We start from the raw sequence: 21,581 nt of genomic DNA, 5'->3' as shown, positions 1-21,581 counted from the left end.
ATAGTTAACTGTTGTCACTTGTCTTCACTTCTCCCACCCCACTGCTCTGCTCAGAGTTGCGAAAAATATTTTTACGTTATGAGTGGTCCGTGTCGCTGTTAAGAGAAAGAGGTTGGAACAGGCCAACGGATAGGTGGACTGAGCCTGGATCAAATGACGTTTCTTCTTTAAGTTCTCAAAGTTCTTAACCTAGCTCAAGGTTCTCATCTGAACTAGCCAGATGTTTAACTGATTGCCAGTCCATCATTTGAAAAATAATATTTTAGCGACGCAGGTGGTGCTGTGGGTTAAACCACAGAGCCTAGGACTTGCTGATCAGAAGGTCGGCAGTTCGAATCCCCGCGACGGGGTGAGCTCCTGTTGCTCGGTCCCTGCTCCTGCCAACCTAGCAGTTCAAAATCACATCAAAGTGCAAGTAGATAAATAGGTACCACTCCAGCAGGAAGGTAAACGGCATTTCCGTGCCCTGCTCTGGTTTGCCAGAAGGGGCTTAGTCATGCTGGCCACATGACCCGGAAGCTGTACGCCGGCTCCCTCAGCCAATAAAGTGAGATGAGCACCGCAACTCCAGAGTCAGCCACGACTGGACCTAATGGTCAGGGGTCCCTTTACCTTTTACCTGCCCACAAATGGCAACAAGACATTCTATTCTGGCTACTGCAACTTTGGTTTAAGGAGCCATTTGATGCCTAGCTTATAGGCCTGAGTTTCTAACCTTGCACATGGCTTAGTGTTAGAGTACCTGCCAGGCATGTAGAAGGCCACTTCGTATCTCCAGGTAAGTCTGGGAGAAACACATGTCTGAAACCCTGGAGAGATTATCCCTGTCTGTGCAGGCAATACTGGCCTAGATGGCAGCTTCCTCTGTTCCTAAGAGTTTTAACAAAGTTCTGCACAGGAAGCACTGTGGACAGTCAAAAGTGCTATACAAATGTGGATAATTCTTATGACCAGTGAGAGAGTCTGGGGCCTCCTTGACATGCTGAAGGGGATGCAAATAAACCAGATCTCCAAGCACCCCAGGAACAAGCTGCTTCCTGTGGCTAGGATGTGCTGGGCGTCCCCTCTCATGTGCAGTGTGGTACGTGGGTGGCACTGTGGTCTAAACCACTGAGCGTCTTGGGCTTGCCAATCAGAAGGTCAGCAGTTCGAATCCACTCAACGGGGGTGAGCTCCCATTGCTTTCCCCCAGTTCCTGCCAACCTAGCAGTTCAAAAGCATACCAGCACGAGTAGATAAATATGTACCACTGTGGCAGGAAGGTAAATGGAATTTCCATGTGCTCTGGCTTCCGTCACGGTGTCCCATTGCGCCAAAAGTGGTTTAGTCATGCTGGCCACATGAACCGGGAAGCTGTCTGTGGACCAACGCTGGCTCCCTTGGCCTGAAAGTGGAGGTGAGTGCTGCACCCCATAGTTGAATTTGACTGGACTTAACCATCCAGGGATCCTTTACCTGTCATGTCCATTGCTACATCTCAGTCCCTCTTCTTCCTCTTCTTCTTCTTCTTCTTCTTCTTCTTCTTCTTCTTCTTCTTCTTCATTATTTATACCCCGCCCATCTGGCTGAGTTTCCCCGGCCACTCTGGGCGGCTCCCAATCAAGTATTAAAAACAATACAGCGTTAAATATTAAAAACTTCCCTGAACAGGGCTGCCTTCAGATGTCTTTTAAAGACAGGATAGCTACTTATTTCCTTCACATCTGAAGGGAGGGTGTTCCACAGGGTGGGCGCCACTACCGAGAAGGCCCTCTGTCTGGTTCCCTGTAACCTTACTTCTCGCAATGAGGGAACCGCCAGAAGGCCCTCGGTGCTGGATCTCAGCCTCCGGGCTGAACGATGGGGGTGGAGACAGTCCTTCAGGTATACAGGACCGAGGCCGTTTAGGGCTTTAAAGGTCAGCACCAACGCTTTGAATTGTGCTCGGAAATGTACTGGGAGCCAATGCAGATCTCTCAGAACTGGTGTTATGTGGTCCCTGCGGCCACTCCCACTCAACAGTCTAGCTGCCGCATTCTGGATTAATTGCAGTTTCCGGGTCACCTTCAAAGGTAGCCCCACATAGAACGCGTTGCAGTAGTCCAAGCGTGAGATAACTAGAGCATGCACCACTCTGGTGAGACAGTCCGCGGGCAGGTAGGGTCTTAGCCTGCGTACCAGGTGGAGCTGGTAGACAGCTGCCCTGGACACAGAATTAACTTGCACCTCCATGGACAGCTGTGAGTCCAAAATGACTCCCAGGCTGCACACCTGGTCCTTCAGGGACACAGTTACCCCATTCAGGACCAGGAAATCCCCCACACCCGTCCGCCCCCTGTCCCCCAAAAACAGTACTTCTCTCTTGTCAGGATTCAACCTCAATCTGTTAGCCGCCATCCATCCTCCAACCACCTCCAGGCACTCACACAGGGCCTTCGCTGCCTTCACTGGTTCTGATTTAAAGGAGAGGTAGAGCTGGGTGTCATCTCTTGGCGTTTGGAAAACAAGTAGCCAGGATTCCAACCTTTCATTGGTTTCCTAACTAAGCCCTAAGGATTTCTTGGAGGCAATGCACAAAACTGTCTTGTGATATCTTACGTAAGGCAGATCTTCTTTTATGCCCTGAGCTAATGGCCCATCAGCGCTTTCACCGTTTGCCCAATAAATCAATGCCAGCGTTTTGAGATTCTCCTTTGTGGCCACCGACTGAGATGCTATCCTTCCCCCCCCCTTTTTTTAAACAGGTGCGCTGTTTAATTCCACAGCTTACAAAGAATAAGAAGGTCTGCCTCCCTCAAAGTATAGACAATAATGTGGGTGGCGTGGGGGGGGGCAGGGGTGAGGGGCTCCTTCCTAAACTCTGCCAAGGTGATCAGAGCAATCTCATGATTGCTCAAACAAGTTCATTCAGAGTAGGAAAACTGCTGTCATAACTCAAGTTCAACTTTTGCGGCCTTGTTCCCTCCGAACAGGGCCGGCCCACCATGACATAAGGTGAGGTGACCGCCTTAGGTGGCAGGATCCACAGGGGCAGCAAATCTCAGTGTATATCTTTATCCCCCCCCCTTCTTCCTGATGGAACACCCCTTCTTCCTTGACGGGGAGGGAAGTGTCATGTTCTGATTTGCCTCAGGTGCCAAAATGTCTTGTGCGCCTCCTTGACATCAGATGTCAAGGAGATGAGCAACAATACAACCTTCAGAAGAAATCTGGAGGCAGCCCTGTATGGGGAAGTTTTTAATGCTTAATTATGTTTTTGTATATGCTGGAAGCTGCCCAGAGTGGCTGGGGCAACCCAGTCAGATGGGCAAGGTACAAATAATAAAATAATTATTATCATTATTAGCAGGGCTCCCCCCCCCCCAGCCAGAACTCACTGCAATTCAGTTCTGGCACCTCTCAGGTGGGTACCATTGCCACTATAAGAGAACAACGAAGGCATTCATGGTGAAGAAGAAGAAGAGTTTGGATTTGATATCCCGCTTTATCACTACCCGAAGGAGTCTCAAAGCGGCTAACAATCTCCTTTCCCTTTGTACCCCACAACAAATACTCTGTGGGGTGAGTGGGGCTGAGAGACTTCAGAGAAGTGTGACTGGCCCAAGGTCACCCAGCAGCTGCATGTAGAGGAGCAGAGACACGAACCCGGTTCCCCAGATTATGAATGTACCGCTCTTAACCACTACACCACACTGCACCTCCTTTTCTAGAAAAATAGCACCCACACCATGTATCGTGGAGGCCCTCTTAATACAGCAATGCTGTCTAAGTCTGATCTCATACTATGACTCTCAGCCTTTAACCCTGTCCTGGAAGACTCTTCTTCTCCTGACCCACCCACCCTGATCACTCAAGCCCCCTGCTTCTAGCACCTCCCAGCTCGTCCCTTCAGCAGACTTCTCTTGGGTACTCCACTATCAGGATCTGGAATCTAAGCTATTAGTGAAATTACCAGTATAGCCACGATAACCAAGGTACCATGAGGAATGTTATTGTGCCAACCTGTTTGGCACAAATATAACAGGCAAGGAGGCAGAGAGGACTCTATGTACCTGGCGGTTATGTGTATTGGACAGCCTTCAGTCATCAGCAAAACCATTTGCTCTCTACGTCGTAAACCTTAAGAGAATGGCGAAGACAGCAGCCATTTCCACGCCGTCACTGATTTTGGGTGGGATTCAACGGCATACCAGCAAAGTCAGATTCCACAACAAACCCACGAAAACCAGACTTTTTGCAGACCTTTTTGTGGGCCGGTGGCGGACCTTGACACCTCAGATTTCAGTGGTGCCCTGTTCGATGCCAAAATCCAGAACCCCAAAAGTCTTCTGCTGCCACGAGCCAGCTGGCTCGCAAAGCAGTGCAGCAGCAGAAGAAGAAAAGAAGAGTTTGGATTTCATATCCCGCTTTATCACTACCCGAAGGAGTCTCAAAGCGGCTAACATTCTCCTTTCCCTTCCTCCCCCACAACAAACACTCTGTGAGGTGAGTGGGGCTGAGAGACTTCAGAGAAGTGTGACTGGCCCAAGGTCACCCAGCAGCTGCTCGTGGAGGAGCGGGGAAGCGAACCCGGTTCCCCAGATTACGAGACTACCCCTCTTAACCACTACACCACACTGGCTCTCCTACCGCTCTTTCCTTGAAGTGTACAGTATAATTTAATTTTGAAACTGGCATAGCTGAGACCTTACCCTAACACAGAACTGAACCTCAGTGTTTAGCAGTATTTCTTCTCCCTCATCCTGTTCAGCTCTGATCCAGACATTAACTTAACATGATTTAATAACTGGCTCAGTTACTTTGAACATATTCCAATACACATTGTGTGCAGATTGATCCACAGACTGCTCTTTGGTGTCCCACCTTCAGGATCCAGGATCTAAGTCATCTTCTTCAGGGCCCTCCCTGGGGGGCTCTTGGGCAGAGTGTTCCCAGCACTCTTCCTCATCCAGCCAGTCCCTGATATTCTCCTGGTGCTGCCACTACTTTGACCCTTCTTCCCCTCCTAGGCAGGAGGAGGAGAGGAAGGAGTTGGCTACTGGAGCCATGCTGAGCTCAGCTCCGTGCTTTCTTCTTGTTGTTTAGTTGTTTAGTCATGTCCGACTTTTCGTGACCCCCCTGGACCAGAGCACGCCAGGCACTCCTGTCTTCCACTGCCTCCTGCAGTTTGGTCAAACTCATGTTCATAGCTTCGAGAACACTGTCCAACCATCTTGTCCTCTGTCGTCCCCTTCTCCTTGTGCCCTCCATCTTTCCCAACATCAGGGTCTTTTCCAGGGAGTCTTCTCTTATCATGAGGCGGCCAAAGTATTGGAGTCTCAGCTTCAGGATCTGTCCTTCCAGTGAGCACTCAGGGCTGATTTCCTTCAGAATGGATAGGTTTGATCTTCTTCTCTCAAGAGTCTCCTCCAGCACCATAATTCAAAAGCATCAATTCTTTGGCGATCAGCCTTCTTTATAGTCCAGCTCTCACTTCCACACATCACTACTGGGAAAACCAGAGCTTTGACTATACGGACCTTTGTTGGCAAGGTGATATCTCTGCTTTTTAAGATGCTGTCTAGGTTTGTCATTGCTTTTCTCCCAAGAAGCTCCGTGCTTTGCCTCTGTACTTTTTGGACATTGGTGGGGCCAGCCCGCACTCCCAAAATATTGGGGGCCCCCTAAAGGGCTTGTCCCCCAGGAACTGACACCCTTGATCCTACAATTGGCCTGCGTGTGGATTTTATATGGCCGCCGCTGTTGCTGATTAGATCCTGTTCCCAGGTTGCCATTTTGAATGCAGGAGTTCTGAAAGGCCCCAGTTCAAAGAGCGGCCTCAGAAAACAAGCCGACGTTTTGATTTACAGACCTCAAACGCTCTGCCGGCGCAGCTCTATTTAAAAAGCAGCACATTTGGGGATCTGCCAGGTGTCACTCACCATTATCGGCAACCCAAGGTGTCCAATGAACACCCGGCCTTTTCTTGCCTCCCTCCTTCCCTGGAAGCCAGGCCAAATCAGCCAATATCTTCGCCGTCTTCTGTCTCCCCACATCATGATGGTTTTCATGGCTGTTGTTCACAGCGAAGAAGGGATCCTCCCCTGGGTGTAGCTTTGCTCACCGAAGAATAGACCTTGCGCTCGTTCCAACAATGGTCTCTGCCTCTATTCTGTACCTGTCACCCAATGAATCGGTATAAAAGAAGGAGGCCATTCAGCAGCTGAGTGCAGAACAGAACCTATGCTCTCCCTATTGCTGACCTGAAAAACACAGAGTTTTTCTCCTCTGTGTTCCTCCAAACAAACCGGCAACTGAACTAAACAGAAACTTCAGCTCGCTTTGCCTCGCCATGAGCTCTTCCCACCTGAACAACCGAGCTGAGAGCCATTTCCAAGCCAGAGAAGAGCACGAGCTGGAAACTCTGGGGAATAAGGCATGGGACAACCCCGTATATAACGGTTCGCCTTCCTCTTCCCTGAAGATCAGGGCCATCTACAATCCCAAATCCATCTTGGAAAATCCCTATGAGAATATTGAGAAGCTGACCGACTCCCTGCCCTACCAGAAGGAGAGAGAGAAAGATGAGATGAGAGTGGGCAGGAAGAAGCCGTTCTCTGCGTGCTGCTTCTATATCTGCAAAGGCATACGAGGTAACAGGGTGGTTGGGGGAAGCGATGGTGAGGCTTGGTTTCTAGGCTCAGGAGAGGGCCAGAGATTCACGGCAACTCCACCTCCATGCAGGAGGGAAGCAGGAATGGTAACTTTTGCACAGCGATTGCTGCGGAAGTGGTTTGCAGCAAAACAGCTGCGCCTAGCACTTCTCTGTGCGGCATCGGCTGTGTTGTTTGATTAACAGGATGAAAAGCAGGGGGAGAGAGACAGGAAAGGAGAACAGGGGTTATCGGAAAGCCTTTTCCAGCTGGAGAGCTTGAACCTCAGAGTTTGCAACTGCTAAACTCGTAGAGGGATGCAGTGCCAGTGCAATTTCCCTGAGCTCCAAACATATTATTATTACTACTAGTAATCAAATGTAATTAATTAAATTTTTATAACGCCCTTTATCCGAGGATCACAGGGCAGTTAGACCGAACATCGCGTGTAGAAAAATAGGATAATATCGAAGATGCTTACATGACCATGGATAGCCATACAGCTTGAAGCTGGAGTGGCCTTTATACATTTTTGCAATGACTTGAGAATGAATTATGTATTTATTGCTGCTGCTGCTTCTTTTTAATGGGGTGCTTGTGTTCTGTCCTGAATGTTGATAGAGGATTGTTACAATAACAGGAGAAGTTGGTTAAAAACTTGAAGGCAGGGGGGAACTTTTTGAAAGTTCAATGGAAGTGTTTCTTTGAAACTAAGAGGGATACCTATTTCTCCCCCTCCTCCATAAACACAGCCATCACTCTGATCCCACGATCTGCTACATGTGCGGTGGTCACAATGTTGTTGTATTTGCTTTCTCTTTATAAAGTGTAGCTTGACTCACTTGTCTGAGCTTATACTCTCTTGGCACTTTTTTTTGGTGGGGAGGCCCTGTGTACGCACTGTACCTTTAAAGCATATTCGAACCACACTATTTCCCCTCAAAGAATTCTGGGCACTGTGAGTGGTTAAGAGTTGCTGTGGATTTGAACTTGGTGAGAGGTAAATAGCAGTGCCCTAAATTCTTGGAGCGCAAGAAGGTGTTTTGAAAGGGATTTGAAGCTGTGTACACAGCCTTTGGTGGGGCTGGGGTAATCCAGCCAGATGGGTGGGGTATAAATAATAAGATGATGATGATGATTATTATTATTATTATTATAGGGCGGCTACTCTATGTTTGCTGCTCTGCCAAGTCTTGAACTAGCATTGCGGAATTCCTGGCTCATATCCCATGCAGCTATGAAGCTCTTTGGGCAAGCTAATCCTGGGGTCCCCACACTGGCAGTCGTGGGCTTTTGTGGTATGCCCAACAAGATTCCCTGATCCTCCCCATTTCTTTTATTATTTTTCGATCCATCTTGGGTTGCTTGGGTTTGGGGAGATCTCTGTTTCCCCTTTCTTCATGGGGTGGTTCTGAACACCACCAGTTTTTCGTCTGTTAAATGAGCATTGTGTGGTGACTTGGAGTTCCTTAGATTTCCATACATGCCCCTGTCTCTCCCCCCCAAGGTTAAATAGTGCTGTTTCTCAGCCTTTGCTATCTCACAGAAATGTAACAGGGGAAGAGAGGTGTACAGTGGTACCTCGGGTTACATACACTTCAGGTTACATATGCTTCAGGTTACAGACTCCACTAACCCAGAAATAGTATCTCGGGTTAAGAACTTTGCTTCAGGATGAGAACAGAAAACATGCTCCGGCGGCATGGCAGCAGGAGGCCCCATTAGCTAACGTGGTGCTTCAGGTTAAGAACGGACCTCCGGAACGAATTAAGTACTTAACCCAAGGTACCACTGTATATGCTGCCTTGCACTCCTGGAAGGAAACGCAGGATATAAATGTAATAAAATACATGATCTCTGGAGGGCTCTGCTGGTTTCCCACACTGCTAGGGAAATTGCTCGCTGTGTTGCAAGACTGAGGGGCCTGGGCGATAACACCCTTTGCAGTTACTAGGCAATTTAAAGGCACTCAGAAGCCAGTTTCAGATTTGCCATGGAACGTAGCAAAACAGGGCTGTCTCATGAACCTAGCTAGCATGGGCGTAGTGATAAGTATCCTTGCCTGTCAGACAGGAGACCGGAGTTCGATTCCCCGATGGGGAGCCATGGACGCGGGTGGCACTGTGGTCTAAACCACTGAACCTCTTGGGCTTGCCAATCAGAAGGTTGGCAGTTCGAATCCCGAGGACGGAGTGAGCTTCTGTTGCTCTGTCCCAGCTCCTCCCAACCTAGCATATGAAAGCGCACCAGTGCAAGTAGATAAATAGGTACCGCTGTGCCACGAAGGTAAATGATGTTTCTGTGCACTCTGGTTTCTGTCATGGTGTCCCATTGCGCCAAAAGCGGTTTAGTCCTGCTGGACACATGACCCGGAATGCTGTCTGTGGACAAACACCAGCTCCCTCAACCTGAAAGCGAGATGTGCGCCACAACCCCAGAATCACCTTTGACTGGACTTAACCATCCAGGGGTCCTTTACCTTTACCTAGAAGAGTTGGTCATGGAACCAGTAAGGGGTGGTGACGCTGAAGTTAGTTTTAAGTGCCACCCAAGACTAACTGGGAACCACAGTGCTGTCAAATTCAGGGGTACAGCATGGGGAGTACCGGGGGTCCGTGCCCCAGGCACAGAATTTTTGAGGGGGTGCAAAGCAGGCACCCCCATGCAGGTGATCCCAGGCCTGGTTTGGTGTCTGCGCTATGCGTGTGTGACGGGAAAACTGTTGAATCTCTTCCACATATAATGTTCAACTGTCCCCTACATAGCATAGCCAGGACTAAATTCCTGGGTCCTGCTTTACTGCGCTTGGTTGGCAGGCCTGTTGAGTCACACGCCGCACTGCTTTTGCAGGATACAGATCCTTCTGTAACTCTGCAGGTGGCGAGATTCCTGAATGCGGTTATCTCACACACAAAAACCACCAAAAAACAACAAAAACACCAAAACTAATCGGACTGTTATGATGAGAGTGCATGTCGGATCTCGTCTTCAGTTTTCCTTTTTCTGTGATCCGTCCCTTGGAGCTCTCCTGGCCCCAAGCTGTCATTTGGCTCTGCTCAAGGACCCACCCTTGCATCGTGGTGTTCACCTTCTGTTGTCGGATATATCGGTCTTTATGTCTCTGTGTTTTTATGTTTGTACATACTTTATGGGCTAATAGCCGTAAATAAATAAATAAATAAATAAATAAATAAATAAATAAAATAGATCCCAGGCCTGGTGCTCCTCTCTGTCCGTCAAGGGCCATGTTGGGCAGCTGGGCTCCTTCCTGCAAGAGCAGACAGGCGGCTCAGTGTGGCCCCACTTTGCTCCAGTGGAGTTGGGGTCACTCTGGTGGCAAAGGTTGGGCTGAGACCCCCCCATGCCAGGTGCACATGCATGCCCACCCCGAACGCCAAAAATTGATGCTACGCCGCTGATTAGATTCAATATATACAGTGGTACCTCTGGTTACGTACTTAATTCGTTCCGGAGGTCTGTTCTTAACCTGAAACTGTTCTTAACCTGAAGCACCACTTTAGCTAATGGGGCCTCTTGCTGCCGCCGCGCAATTTCTGTTCTCATCCTGAAGCAAAGTTCTTAACCCGAGGTACTATTTCTGGGTTAGCGGAGTCGGTAACCTGAAGCGTATGTAACCCGAGGTACCACTGTATATAAAACGGACCCAACAGTCACATTTGTCTTCAAAGATGAAACATCCCAAAAGTGGGGTGGGGGCGCACTGGCGGAGGAACCGGAGTGTGGAGGGAGCGGACCACAGCTGTCAACCTTCCCGTTTTTTGCGGGAAATTCCCTTATTCCAGTGCTGTTTCCCACTGCTTCCCGCTGCTATCCCGGATTGTTAGATATCCTGTAGACTGTCCCCAGGGCAGGTGAGGCTGCTGATCCCCAGGGCAGGTGAGGCTGCCTTATTTTCAAATCTGAAAGTTGACAGCTATGGAGCGGACCGCCCCTGGCACCACTATTCCAGTAGGGTGCCATCGTGGTGCCCCCCGACACGCACTGCGTACCCCTCCCCCAGGCATGCCAAGTGCCACACCCCCACAGGCAGCGTGTCACACCCCCAGAATGTATACCATGCCCCTGGGATAAGCGCCATGCCCCGGGGCATGTGTCATGCCCTTGGGGGCACCAGCCACGCCCCTGCCTGCTCTCCACCCCTGGTAGCGGAGCATGCAGCTTCGCCACTGGTGGGGGGGAGGATTAAAAAAAAAGGAAGCAGAAATGCAAAGGGAAGAGGGTCAAGTCTCCCTAAAGTGCTCAGGAGATTTTTTTAAACCACAATATCAAAAGCTTGAATGTACGCCAAAGATGAAGGAAGCTACCCCCAAGGCCAAGAGGATACTAAAAATGAACTGGAGGAGCATGTTGCTCAAAACACAAATATCAGCATCATCAACAAACATTTAATATACTCATAGCAGGAGACTAGCAGGGCTCCCCCCCCCCCAGTTCCAGCACCTCTCAGGTGGGCGCCATTGCCATTATAAGAGAACAAGGGAGATGTTCATGGTGAGTTCCGGCACCTCTTTTTCTTGAAACTGGCTAGGAGGCAATCGGTCCTTTGAAGATGAGGGAGTCAAAGGTGTGCTCAAGGTGGATAAAGAGATTGCAGAGTGGCTGCTTTCATCAGTACCACACCGACTTGCATTTATTCGGGCAAGGTTCAATGTCCTTCCATCGAACCAGCTGAGCCACAGATTTTCCAAGGGTTTGGTGTCTCCGCTATGCGTGTGTGACGGGGAAACTGTTGAATCTCTTTCACATATAATGTTCAACTGTCCCCTACATAGCATAGCCAGGACTAAATTCCTGGGTCCTGCTTTACTGCGCTTGGTTGGCAGGCCTGTTGAGTCACACGCCGCACTGCTTTTGCAGGATACAGATCCTTCTGTAACTCTGCAGGTGGCGAGATTCCTGAATGCGGTTATCTCACACTCAAAAACCACCAGAAAACAACAACAACATCAAAACTAATCGGACTGTTATGATGAGAGTGCATGTCGGATTTCGTCTTCAGTTTTCCTTTTTCTGTGATCCGTCCCTTGGAGCTCTCCTGGCCCCAAGCTGTCATTTGGCTCTGCTCAATGACCCACCCTTGCATCGTGGTGTTCACCTTCTGTTGTCGGATATATCGGTTTTTATGTCTCTGTGTTTTTATGTTTGTACATATTTTATGGGCTAATAGCCGTAAATAAATTAAAGTAAAGCAGAGTGGCTGAGATGAGAAGCAGAAGTTCAGGCTCTGCTCTGGGTCCATTGGCTCACCTGAGCAGCATCCAATGAGATCAGCAAAAGGGCATGCAGTCTTGTCAAATGCACCTTGCGATATGATGCAGGCTCCCTTCTAGACCCAAAGCCCATTACCAATTCTGTGCCATCGCTATGTCAAATTCTGGTTAAATGGCAAATGTGCCGCTAAGGACTGTTTGGGCAGATTTTGTGTTTGCTTCCGATACAACTCCTCTTACATGCCTGGTCCTGCCCAGAGATTTCAGCTGTTAAGCTGCTGGCTGGTAGGGTTGTGATGTGTCTTATCAGTGTAGCCAAATCCCCCTGCTCTGAATAGACATAGCTTAGATAAGAGAGATCACCTTGCCAACAAAGGTCCGTATACTAAAAGCTATGGTTTTCCCAGTAGTGATGTATGGAAGTGAGAGCTGGACAATAAAGAAGGCTGATCGCCGAATAATTGATGCTTTTGAATTATGGTGCTGGAGGAGACTCTTGAGAGTCCCATGGACTGCAAGAAGATCAAACCTCTCCACCATTCTGAAGGAAATCAGCCCTGAATGCTCACTGGAAGGACAGATCCTGAAGCTGAGGCTCCAAAACTTTGGCCACCTCATGAGAAGAGAAGACTCCCTGGAAAAGACCCTGATGTTGGGAAAGATGGAGGGCACAAGGAGAAGAGGACGACAGAGGACGAGATGGTTGGACAGTGTTCTCGAAGCTACGAACATGAGTTTGACCAAACTGCGGGAGGCAGTGGAAGACAGGAGTGCCTGGCGTGCTCTTGTCCATGGGGTCATGAAGAGTCGGACATGACTAAATGACTAAACAACAAAGATAAGAGAGGGCCAATGGTAGACCCTTGAGTTTAAATGCAGGAATCCAAATCATCATCATCATCATCAACAACAACAACATATTATCATTATCATTATTATTATTATTATTTATACCCCACCCATCTGGCTGGTTTTCCCCAGGCACTCTGGGCAGCTTCCAACAAAATATTAAAAATACAACAAAACACCAAACATTAAAAAATTTCCCTAAACAGGGCTGCCTTCAGATGTCTTCTCAAAGTCAGATAGTTGCTTATTTCCTTGACATTTGATGGGAGGGCTTTCCACAGGGCAGGCGCCGCTACTGAGAAGGCCCTCTGCCTGGTTCCCTGTAACTTCACTTCAAATGAAGCCATTAGAGTCCTGGGATTAACTAATTTGTGGATAAACTGAAGAGCCAGAAGAAAATATCCCCCAGCCCACACTGAACAGCTATTAAAAAAACCACACCATTCTGTAACATTTCAAATTTAATTTCTGAGTGGAAAAGTTTGAGTTTTGAACTTGGTTTTTGAATGTTACATCAACTGTACTGTAAAACTGGAGTGCTTTGTGTTTGTTGACTTAACAGTGCTGTTGTACCGCAAAAGAAAGAAAAGAGAAAAGAAACCAGTTAAAGTCCTTCCCATGGTGGTGGTTGTTTAGTAGTTTTGTCCGACTCTTCATGACCCCATGGACCAGAGCACGCCAGGTACTCCCGTCTTCCACTGCCTCCCGCAGTTTGGTCAAACTCATGTTTGTAGCTTCGAGAACACTGTCCAACCATCTCGTCCTCTGTCGTCCCCTTCTCCTTGTGCCCTCCATCTTTCCCAACATCAGGGTCTTTTCCAGGGAGCCTTCTCTTCTCATGAGGTGACCAAAGTACAGTGGTACCTCTGGTTAAGAACTTAATTTGTTCCGAAGGTCCGTTCTTAACCTGAAACTCTTCTTAACCTGAGGTATCACTTTAGCTAATGGGGACTCCCGCTGCTGCCACGAGATTTTAGTTCTCATCCTGAAGCAAAGTTCTTAAGCCGAGGTACTATTTCTGGGTTAGTGGACTCTGTAACCTGATGTGTCTGTAACCTGAAGCATCTGTAACCTGGGGTACCACTGTATTACTACACTTGATACTACACTTGATCTTAGCCAAAAGGCCAAGAAGCGATGTACCACTGTATTGGAGCCTCAGCTTCAGGATCTGTCCTTCCAGTGAGCACTCAGGGCTGATTTCCTTCAGAGTGGATAGGTTTGATCTTCTTGCAGTCCATGGGACTCTCAAGAGTCTCCTCCAGCACCATAATTCAATCCTTCATGGATCACTGCCTTGCCATGGCAAAGAGGCTTGAATAACTCAGAGAAGCTATGAGCTATGCCGTGCAGGGCCACCCAAGATGGTCAGGTCATAGTGGAGAGTTTTCATTAAACGTGATCCACCTGGAGAAGGAACCGGCAATCCACTCCCATATCCTTGCCAAGAAAACTCCTTCCGGTGGAGAACAGCACAATTCCACAAGTTATTTACCAGTCATGAATAAGAAGTTCCTACTCAGAGGCAAAGTCACTCTGAAAAGTTTTCATAGCTTTTTGGCAGCCTGTACAGCTATTCCACTAACATATTTAGATGTAGTTTATTAATGCTTGGGCCAGAAGCCATTCACATATAAGATAAATAAATACAGTACAAATCCCAAGAGTATAGATACTGCATAAAACCACCTTGCCGCCTAGTAAAGGTAAAGGGACCCCTGACCATTAGGTCCAGTCGTGGCCAGCTCTGGGGTTGCGGTGCTCATCTCGCTTTATTGGCCGAGGGAGCCGGCGTACAGCTTCCGGGGTCAATGTGGCCAGCATGACTAAGCCGCTTCTGGCGAACCAGAGCAGCGCACGGAAACGCCGTTTACCTTCCCGCCGGAGCGGTACCTATTTATCTACTTGCACTTTGACGTGCTTTCGAACTGCTAGGTTGGCAGGAGCAGGGACCGAGCAACGGGAGCTCACCCCGTCGCGGGGATTCGAACCGCCGACCTTCTGATTGGCAAGTTCTAGGCTCTGTGGTTTAACCCTCAACGCCACCTGTGTCCCTTACCTTGCCGCCTAGATTCATACATAAAACCTACATCTTTGTAATACTACCTAAGTCACATGTAACATCTATAAAATGTACAGATTGAAAGGGTAAAATTTAATACCGATAAAAAAGATTAATTATGAACAGATATTGAGGTTAAATAAGAGCTTCCCCAAAGCAGCTGACTGCAAACTCCTCGATAACTCTTGCCCAGATTTTTATTGCTGCTAGGGCAAAAAGAGAAACCTTGTGGGTTACCCTGCAATCGGTGTCTGACAGGAGGTAGGAAATCTTTTCTGGAATGGTCTTGGAATATAGATGAGGCAGAACAGATCCCAGAAATTTGGTTCTTGGTTCAGAGTAAAGTGAACCAAAGAACAAATAGTGAGGCAGATCCTGCCATCGATCCTAGCTGTGGACATCATTTGGAAACAAAGGGCTGCAAATGCTTTGGAAATGTATGGCAGGGGTGGTGGTGGGGATCGTGCCTGGGAAAAGATGGGAGGACAATGCAGAAAAAGCCGAAAAAGTCAGCTAGATTCTCTGTAACCTTGAGAGAACAAGGGGTGACAATGGAAGCTACTGTAGCAGATGCTGTCAGCTCTATATTGTGACATGGCGCCACTATCACTGAGCAGTGTAAGATTTCAGGGTCCAGGGTTCATGCTTCCTTTGGAAATAAGGCACAGCAGATACGATGGTGTCTTTACGATATGTGTTATAATAATAATAATAATAATAATAATAATAATTTATTATTTATACCCCGCCCATCTGGCTGGGCCTCCCCAGCCACTCCATAGAAACCAAAAATACACTAAAATATCACACGTTAAAAACTTCCCTTAAGATGTCTTCTGAATGTCAGGTAGTTGTTTATCGCTTTGACATCTGATGGGAGGGCGTTCCACAGGGCGGGCGCCACTACCGAGAAGGCCCTCTGCCTGGTTCGCTGTAGCTTTGCTTCTCGCAATGAGGGAACCGCCAGAAGGCCCTCGGCGCTGGACCTCAGCGTCCGGGCAGAACGATGGGGGTGGAGACGCTCCTTCAGGTATACTGGACCGAGGCCGTTTAGGGCTTTAAAGGTCAGCACCAACACTTTGTTTATTTCTACATATATACAACCTGAGCTTATGATGGAAGGGCTTCCAGCATTACACTCCAAGAGGGTCCTGTTTCTCCCGTAGCTGCCTTCAATTCAAACTATCAGCCCAAATGGTGCTCTGATCACCACCGCCTTCAGCTTGATGTGTTTAACAGGCTGAAACAATTTTCCCTCCTGCTCACATCAAGCAAAAACTGCCAAACTGAAACACTGCTACTGGCCTTTGTTATTTTAGCTAGCCCAGAGCTCTGGGTCCAAGGGAGAGTCTTTTCCTTGTGGGTGACTTCCTTGATTTCCTTCTCAATTTTGCTAGGCTCTAAAATGCAACAAGCAAACCAAGCTACTTTACATGGTCACAGTAAGCATCAGAGAAAGCTGGCAATGTCCCCTGTCTTGGCCAGGAAGGGCAGGATTAAGACAGGCCCAATAAACAACCTTCAAGACATCTTGGAACAAATTGCTCAGTACTGAGCTAGGCACTAAGAAACAGGTCACAAGGCAGACTGTAAACTGCATGCCTCCGTTTCACAGAGCTAAGAAACTTCCAGAGCTTGACACAGGCTATGTCCTAGTCTTCATTAAGATGATAAATGAGCCGTTGCTAAAACCTTAGCCTAGCGCTGGTTGGAGCTGGAGTCCGATGGGACCAGGAGAGCACCTAGTGTAGTGTAGTGGTTAGAGTGCTTGCCTAGGACCTGGGAAGAGCAGGGTTCAAATCCCCACTCAGCCATGAAATTCACTGGGTGGCCTTGGGCCAGTCACAGTCTCTCTCTTTTTTTTAATAGATTTTTTATTAAATTTTTCCATAATATCTCCAATCATACAATTTTCCAAATCACATATTTTGACTTATTGAACCTCCCTCAACTCCTCTGACAATCATCCGTAGTTAAATTTCTATCTTCACATTCCTTAATTATGATATCGCCTTTAAGTAAAATTTTTCTGTCCTCATTTACATTCTTGCAATATTCCTTATTTTTTTCCACAAAGCTTCTTTAAAACACACTAGCGTTGTTTGTTCCTCACATACAGTCTTCAAATATTCTCTGAATTTTCCCCAGTCCTCTAGGAACTTATGGTCTCTTTGAAGTCTAATTTTTCCAGTTAATTTGTCCAGTTCTGCATAGTCTGTTAGTTTTGTTCTCCATTCTTCCAAAGTCGGTAGTTCTTCTTGTTTCCATTTTTGGGCCATCAATATTCTCGCTGCTGTTATTGCGTACTGAAAGAGTTTACAGTCCCTCTTATTTATTTCATTTTTAGTTATTCCCAGTAAGAAGGTTTCTGGTTTCTTTACAAAGCTATATTTCAACATTTTCTTTAACTCATTATATATCATTTCCCAGAACCCCTTCACCTTCTTACACTCCCACCACATATGAATAAATGTACCCTCTTTCTCTTTACATTTCCAACATTTGTTACAGGTTTTGTACATTTTTGCCAATTTAACTGGTGTCATATACCATCTGTATACCATTTTCATAACATTTTCTTTTAACGTAGTACATGCTGTAAACTTCAGATTTTCATTCCATATTTTTTGCCAATCTTCCATATCTATACTATACCCTAAATCTCTGGGCCAGTCACAGTCTCTGAGCCTAACCTGCCTCACACAGATCTTATGTGGATAAAATGGGAAGGAAGAAACTATGTAGGCTATGTATGAGATGGATGTGATAGATAATAATTTTATTGTTTATATGGTACCCATCTGACTGGGTTGCCTCAACTACTCTGGGCGGCTCCCATTAGTCCTTGTGGCTTGAATACTGCAGCTCCAGGTTAGATGTGACTGATTATCAGTACAGATTATATTAGACTCAGAGCCGTCTTTCCCATAGGGCTTAGTGGTGCGTCACGCCAGGGTGCTAGCCTCTCAGGGGCGCCCCAGCGAGTTGGGTTCAAAGACATCCACCCTCCCTGGTCGTATTCAATATAAGGATGGAGACTCTCAGCTTGAATAGAACCATTGGTCTTTGGGTTTCTCTTGATCATCCCCAAAAGCAGAACAGAACTTGGTTTTCTAGGAAGGTGTCAGAGCCATTCCATTCTACTGCCCAGAAATAATAATAATAATAATAAATTTTATTTATATCCCGCCCTCCCCAGCCTTAGCTGGGCTCAGGGCGGCTAACAACAATAAAACAGTACAAAAGTACAGCATAAACAACACTCTAAAATCATTCATTATAAAATTAATTAATTCAAGCCACTGGCAGCCATTGGGCCAGAGCTCCGCGAAGATTGCCGTGGGAGGGAGTCAGGCTGTGCCCTGGCCAAAGGCCTGGCGGAACAGCTCTGTCTTGCAGGCCCTGCGGAAAGATGTCAAGTCCCGCAGGGCCCTAGTCTCTTGTGACAGAGTGTTCCACCAGATCGGAGCCACAGCCGAAAAAGCCCTGGCTCTCGTTGAGGCCAGCCTAACTTCTCTGTGGCCTGGGACCTTCAAGATGTTTTTATTTGAAGACCGTAAGTTTCTCTGTGGGGCATACCAGGAGAGGCCCTGGTTGACACTTGTGCTCTTACTGAAACAGTGGTTGTGGATTCCCTGAAACACAGAGAGATGGCATGGAAAAAGTTGCTCCAACGTTCGTCCTCTGGTTACTGGAGCGTTGTCCAACCTGGGGAAAAGTGGCAATTCGGGTGCCGCAGGGTTCTGTCCTGGGCCCATTGTTGTTCAGTGTCTTTGTAAAAAAACACTTCAAGGAAGGAAGTGAGGGAACGCTCATCAAATTTCATCCGAATTATAGTCCTCCAATATATCCAAAGTCTTCGGAACATTGCAAGTTTATTCAAAGACTGCCAAAGTGTTTACAGTGTTCTTTTAAACACAATCTATATTTGCCTCATTCTCAATTGAAGTTTTGATTCTCTTGATTTCTGATTCTTCCAGTCAATCTGGCCATCTCTGTGTAGTCCAGTAATTTCATCTGCCAGTCTGCCATTGTCGGCCTCTTGTCCTCTTTCCATCACTGAGCAAACATCATCCTTGCAGCTGTAGCCGCATACATGAACAGACTTCTCAAATCCTTTGGTATATCTACACCTAAAATTCCTAAAAGAAAGGTTTCTGGTCTTTTGGCAAAGGTTATTTTAAACTTTTTTTTTAATTCATTGTATATCATTTCCCAGAATCCCTTTATCTTTTTACAGTTCCACCACATATGATAAAAGGTGCCCTTAAAGAGGACAATTTTCATTGGGTTGTGATGAACCCTTCACCCAGTTGCTGTTAGCATCACACACACACACACACACACTGATTAAAAGTTACCACAGTTTTTTCAGCATACCTCTGGCCACAGGGAAGACAAAAACTTTGAAACAAAATTAGGTCAGGGACTAAGGTAAAGGTAAAGGAACCCCTGATCATTAGGTCCAGTCGTGATCGACTCTGGGGTTGCGGCGCTCATCTTGCTTTACTGGCCGAGGGAGCCGGCGTACAGCTTCTGGGGTCAATGTGGCCAGCATGACTAAACCGCTTCTGGCAAACCAGAGCAATGCATGGAAACGCCGTTTAACTTCCTGCCAGAGCCGTACCTATTTATCTACTTGCACTTTGACGTGCTTTTGAACTGCTAGGTTGGCAGGAGCAGGGACTGAGCAACAGGAGCTCACCCCGTCACGGGGACCCTCTGATCGGCAAGTCCTAGGCTCTGTGGTTTAACCCACAGCGCCACCCACGTCCCTTTAAGGTCAGGGACTGTTCGGCTGCAAACCCCATATATACATACGCACTTTATTGGAAGTGAATGCTACTCTGCAGAGCGAAACTTAACCTCTGACTAAACATGCACAAGGTCGGCTTGCATGCTATACTAATATCTCCTCCGTCATTTTGTAAAACCGAACAAGTTTAGGAACAACAAGCTAGTAGACTTGTTTAGCTTTCGGAAACTGGAGCTCACTAGTAGACTTCTTGTTTAGCTTTCGGAAACTGGAGCTCACATTGCCTCAGATAGGTGACGTAATCTGGAATGTTTCCTAGAAATACATCCCTGGGCATAGGTGTGTAGAAAACGAAACTGTAACGTATTATTAACCTTTGTAGACCATTGCATGCATCTTGCTTTTATTTGTAAGCCGCCCTGAGTCTGTCAAGGGAAATTAATATTATAGGTAAATGAATAAATAATACAGAATTGTGGAATTGTAGAGGGACTACAAGGGTCATCCAGTCCAACCCCCTGCAGTGCAGGAATCTTTTGCCTATGTGGAACTTGAACCCATGATCTTGATATTGTCTCTCTTTTTTAAAAATAATTTTTATTGGAATTTTATTTACAACATAACATAAAAACCGCACCCCCAATACACAACCCACCCTCATTAAACGGGAACATAACATACAGTGAGCATAACAAACACAGTACAAACAATGAAATAAAAGACTGACTTTATCCTGTATCTGGCCTCCTTATTTACTTCTTATAAACTGTTTCCTTTATGAATAATTATTAAGATTTTTCTAATTGTAACTTAAATACAGTGGTACCTTCAGGTTACAGACCCCGCTAACCCAGGAATAGTACCTCGGGTTAAGAACTTTGCTTCAGATGAGAACAGAAATCGTGTGGCGGCAGTGGAGGCCCCATTAGCTAAAGTGGTGCTTCAGGTTAAGAACAGTTTCAGGTTAAGAACGGACCTCCGGAACGAATTAAGTACTTAACCTGAGGTACCACTGTATCCACAAAGTCTCCTGCAGACATTAATCAAAACAAGTCCAGGGCACTGTTTTGTGAAGTATTTTCTGCATTTTCCCCATGCTTTTTGAAACTCTTGTCTAGCGTGATCTCTAACTGCCTCTGTTAATCTAGCCAGTTCAATATACTCTAACAGTTTGTCTTGCCATTCCTTTTTTGTTGGCACAGTTTCTTTTTTCCAGTTTTTAGCAATTAGGATCCTTGCCGCTCCTGTGGCATAGAGGAATATTTTCTGATCTTCTCTTGCTATACCTGTGTCCATTATCCCTGATATTAACAGTCTCATGCTCTACCAACAGAGCCCACACATAGCTCACGGCCAGATATTCTCCCACCCCTGACAGATTTGGTAAAAAGAAAAAGAAAAAGCGTCTGTAGGGAATCAGAAAATCAGTGGGAGCGGTACAGGATATATATTTTATTGGAACAATTCATAATGGTCATTTGCAGAGTGTATCTGCAAGGAAACTATTTTCAGGGTGGCTTATAATTACAGTTGTACCTTGGAAGTCAAACAGAATCAGTTTGACTTCCAAAATGTTCAGAAACCAAAGCACAGCTTCTGATTGGCTGCAGGAAGCTCCTACAGCCAATCGGAAGCTGCAGAAGCCGTGTCGGATGTTCGAGTTCCAAAGAACATTTGCAAACCGGAACACTCCCTCCCGGGTTTGCGGCGTTTGGGAGCCAAAATATTTGGGACTAGCAAGGCGTTTCGGATCCAAGGTATGACTGTAAAGCGATAAAATGCAACCCAACTTTCTGATCAAATAGCACCCGTGAAATCAAAAGGCAACAGATAAAAGAAAGTTGCATGGAAGTTGGTCTGATAAAACTGAGAGATGAAAGACCTGGAGAAATGAGAAGGGATATTTGTCTGGTGCCACCGTAGTCTCAGGCAGCAATCTTTCTTTCTTTCTTTCTTTCTTTCTTTCTTTCTTTCTTTCTTTCTTTCTTTCTTTCTTTCTTTCTTCCTTCCTTCCTTCCTTCCTTCCTTCCTTCCTTCCTTCCTTTCTTTCTTTCTTTCTTTCTTTCTTTCTT

General features: G+C 46.7%; 1 protein-coding gene and 1 pseudogene across 2 annotated transcripts in view; one reads left to right on the top strand and one right to left on the bottom strand.

Moving 5' to 3' along the window:
- PKD2L1 (polycystin 2 like 1, transient receptor potential cation channel) overlaps positions 1 to 21,581 on the top strand; it is a 68,365-nt gene that overhangs the window by 3,714 nt on the left and 43,070 nt on the right. The window contains exon 1 of one of the 2 annotated variants that reach the window (XM_053387927.1): positions 6,199 to 6,611. The exons of the other annotated variant lie outside the window; for it this stretch is intronic. Coding sequence (XP_053243902.1) covers positions 6,311 to 6,611 — 301 coding nt within the window. The 5' untranslated portion in view covers positions 6,199 to 6,310. Of the gene's footprint in view, positions 1 to 6,198; positions 6,612 to 21,581 lie in introns of those variants that run through there. 2 annotated transcript variants of the gene reach the window in all.
- Positions 13,764 to 13,830, bottom strand: LOC128414960 (uncharacterized; annotated as a pseudogene).

Source organism: Podarcis raffonei, chromosome 5, assembly GCF_027172205.1.
Source record: "Podarcis raffonei isolate rPodRaf1 chromosome 5, rPodRaf1.pri, whole genome shotgun sequence".
In the NCBI taxonomy this organism is placed as follows: Eukaryota; Metazoa; Chordata; class Lepidosauria; order Squamata; family Lacertidae; genus Podarcis; species Podarcis raffonei.
The sequence above is the reverse complement of the archived record's forward strand: the minus strand, read 5'-3'. Positions and strand labels throughout refer to the sequence as shown.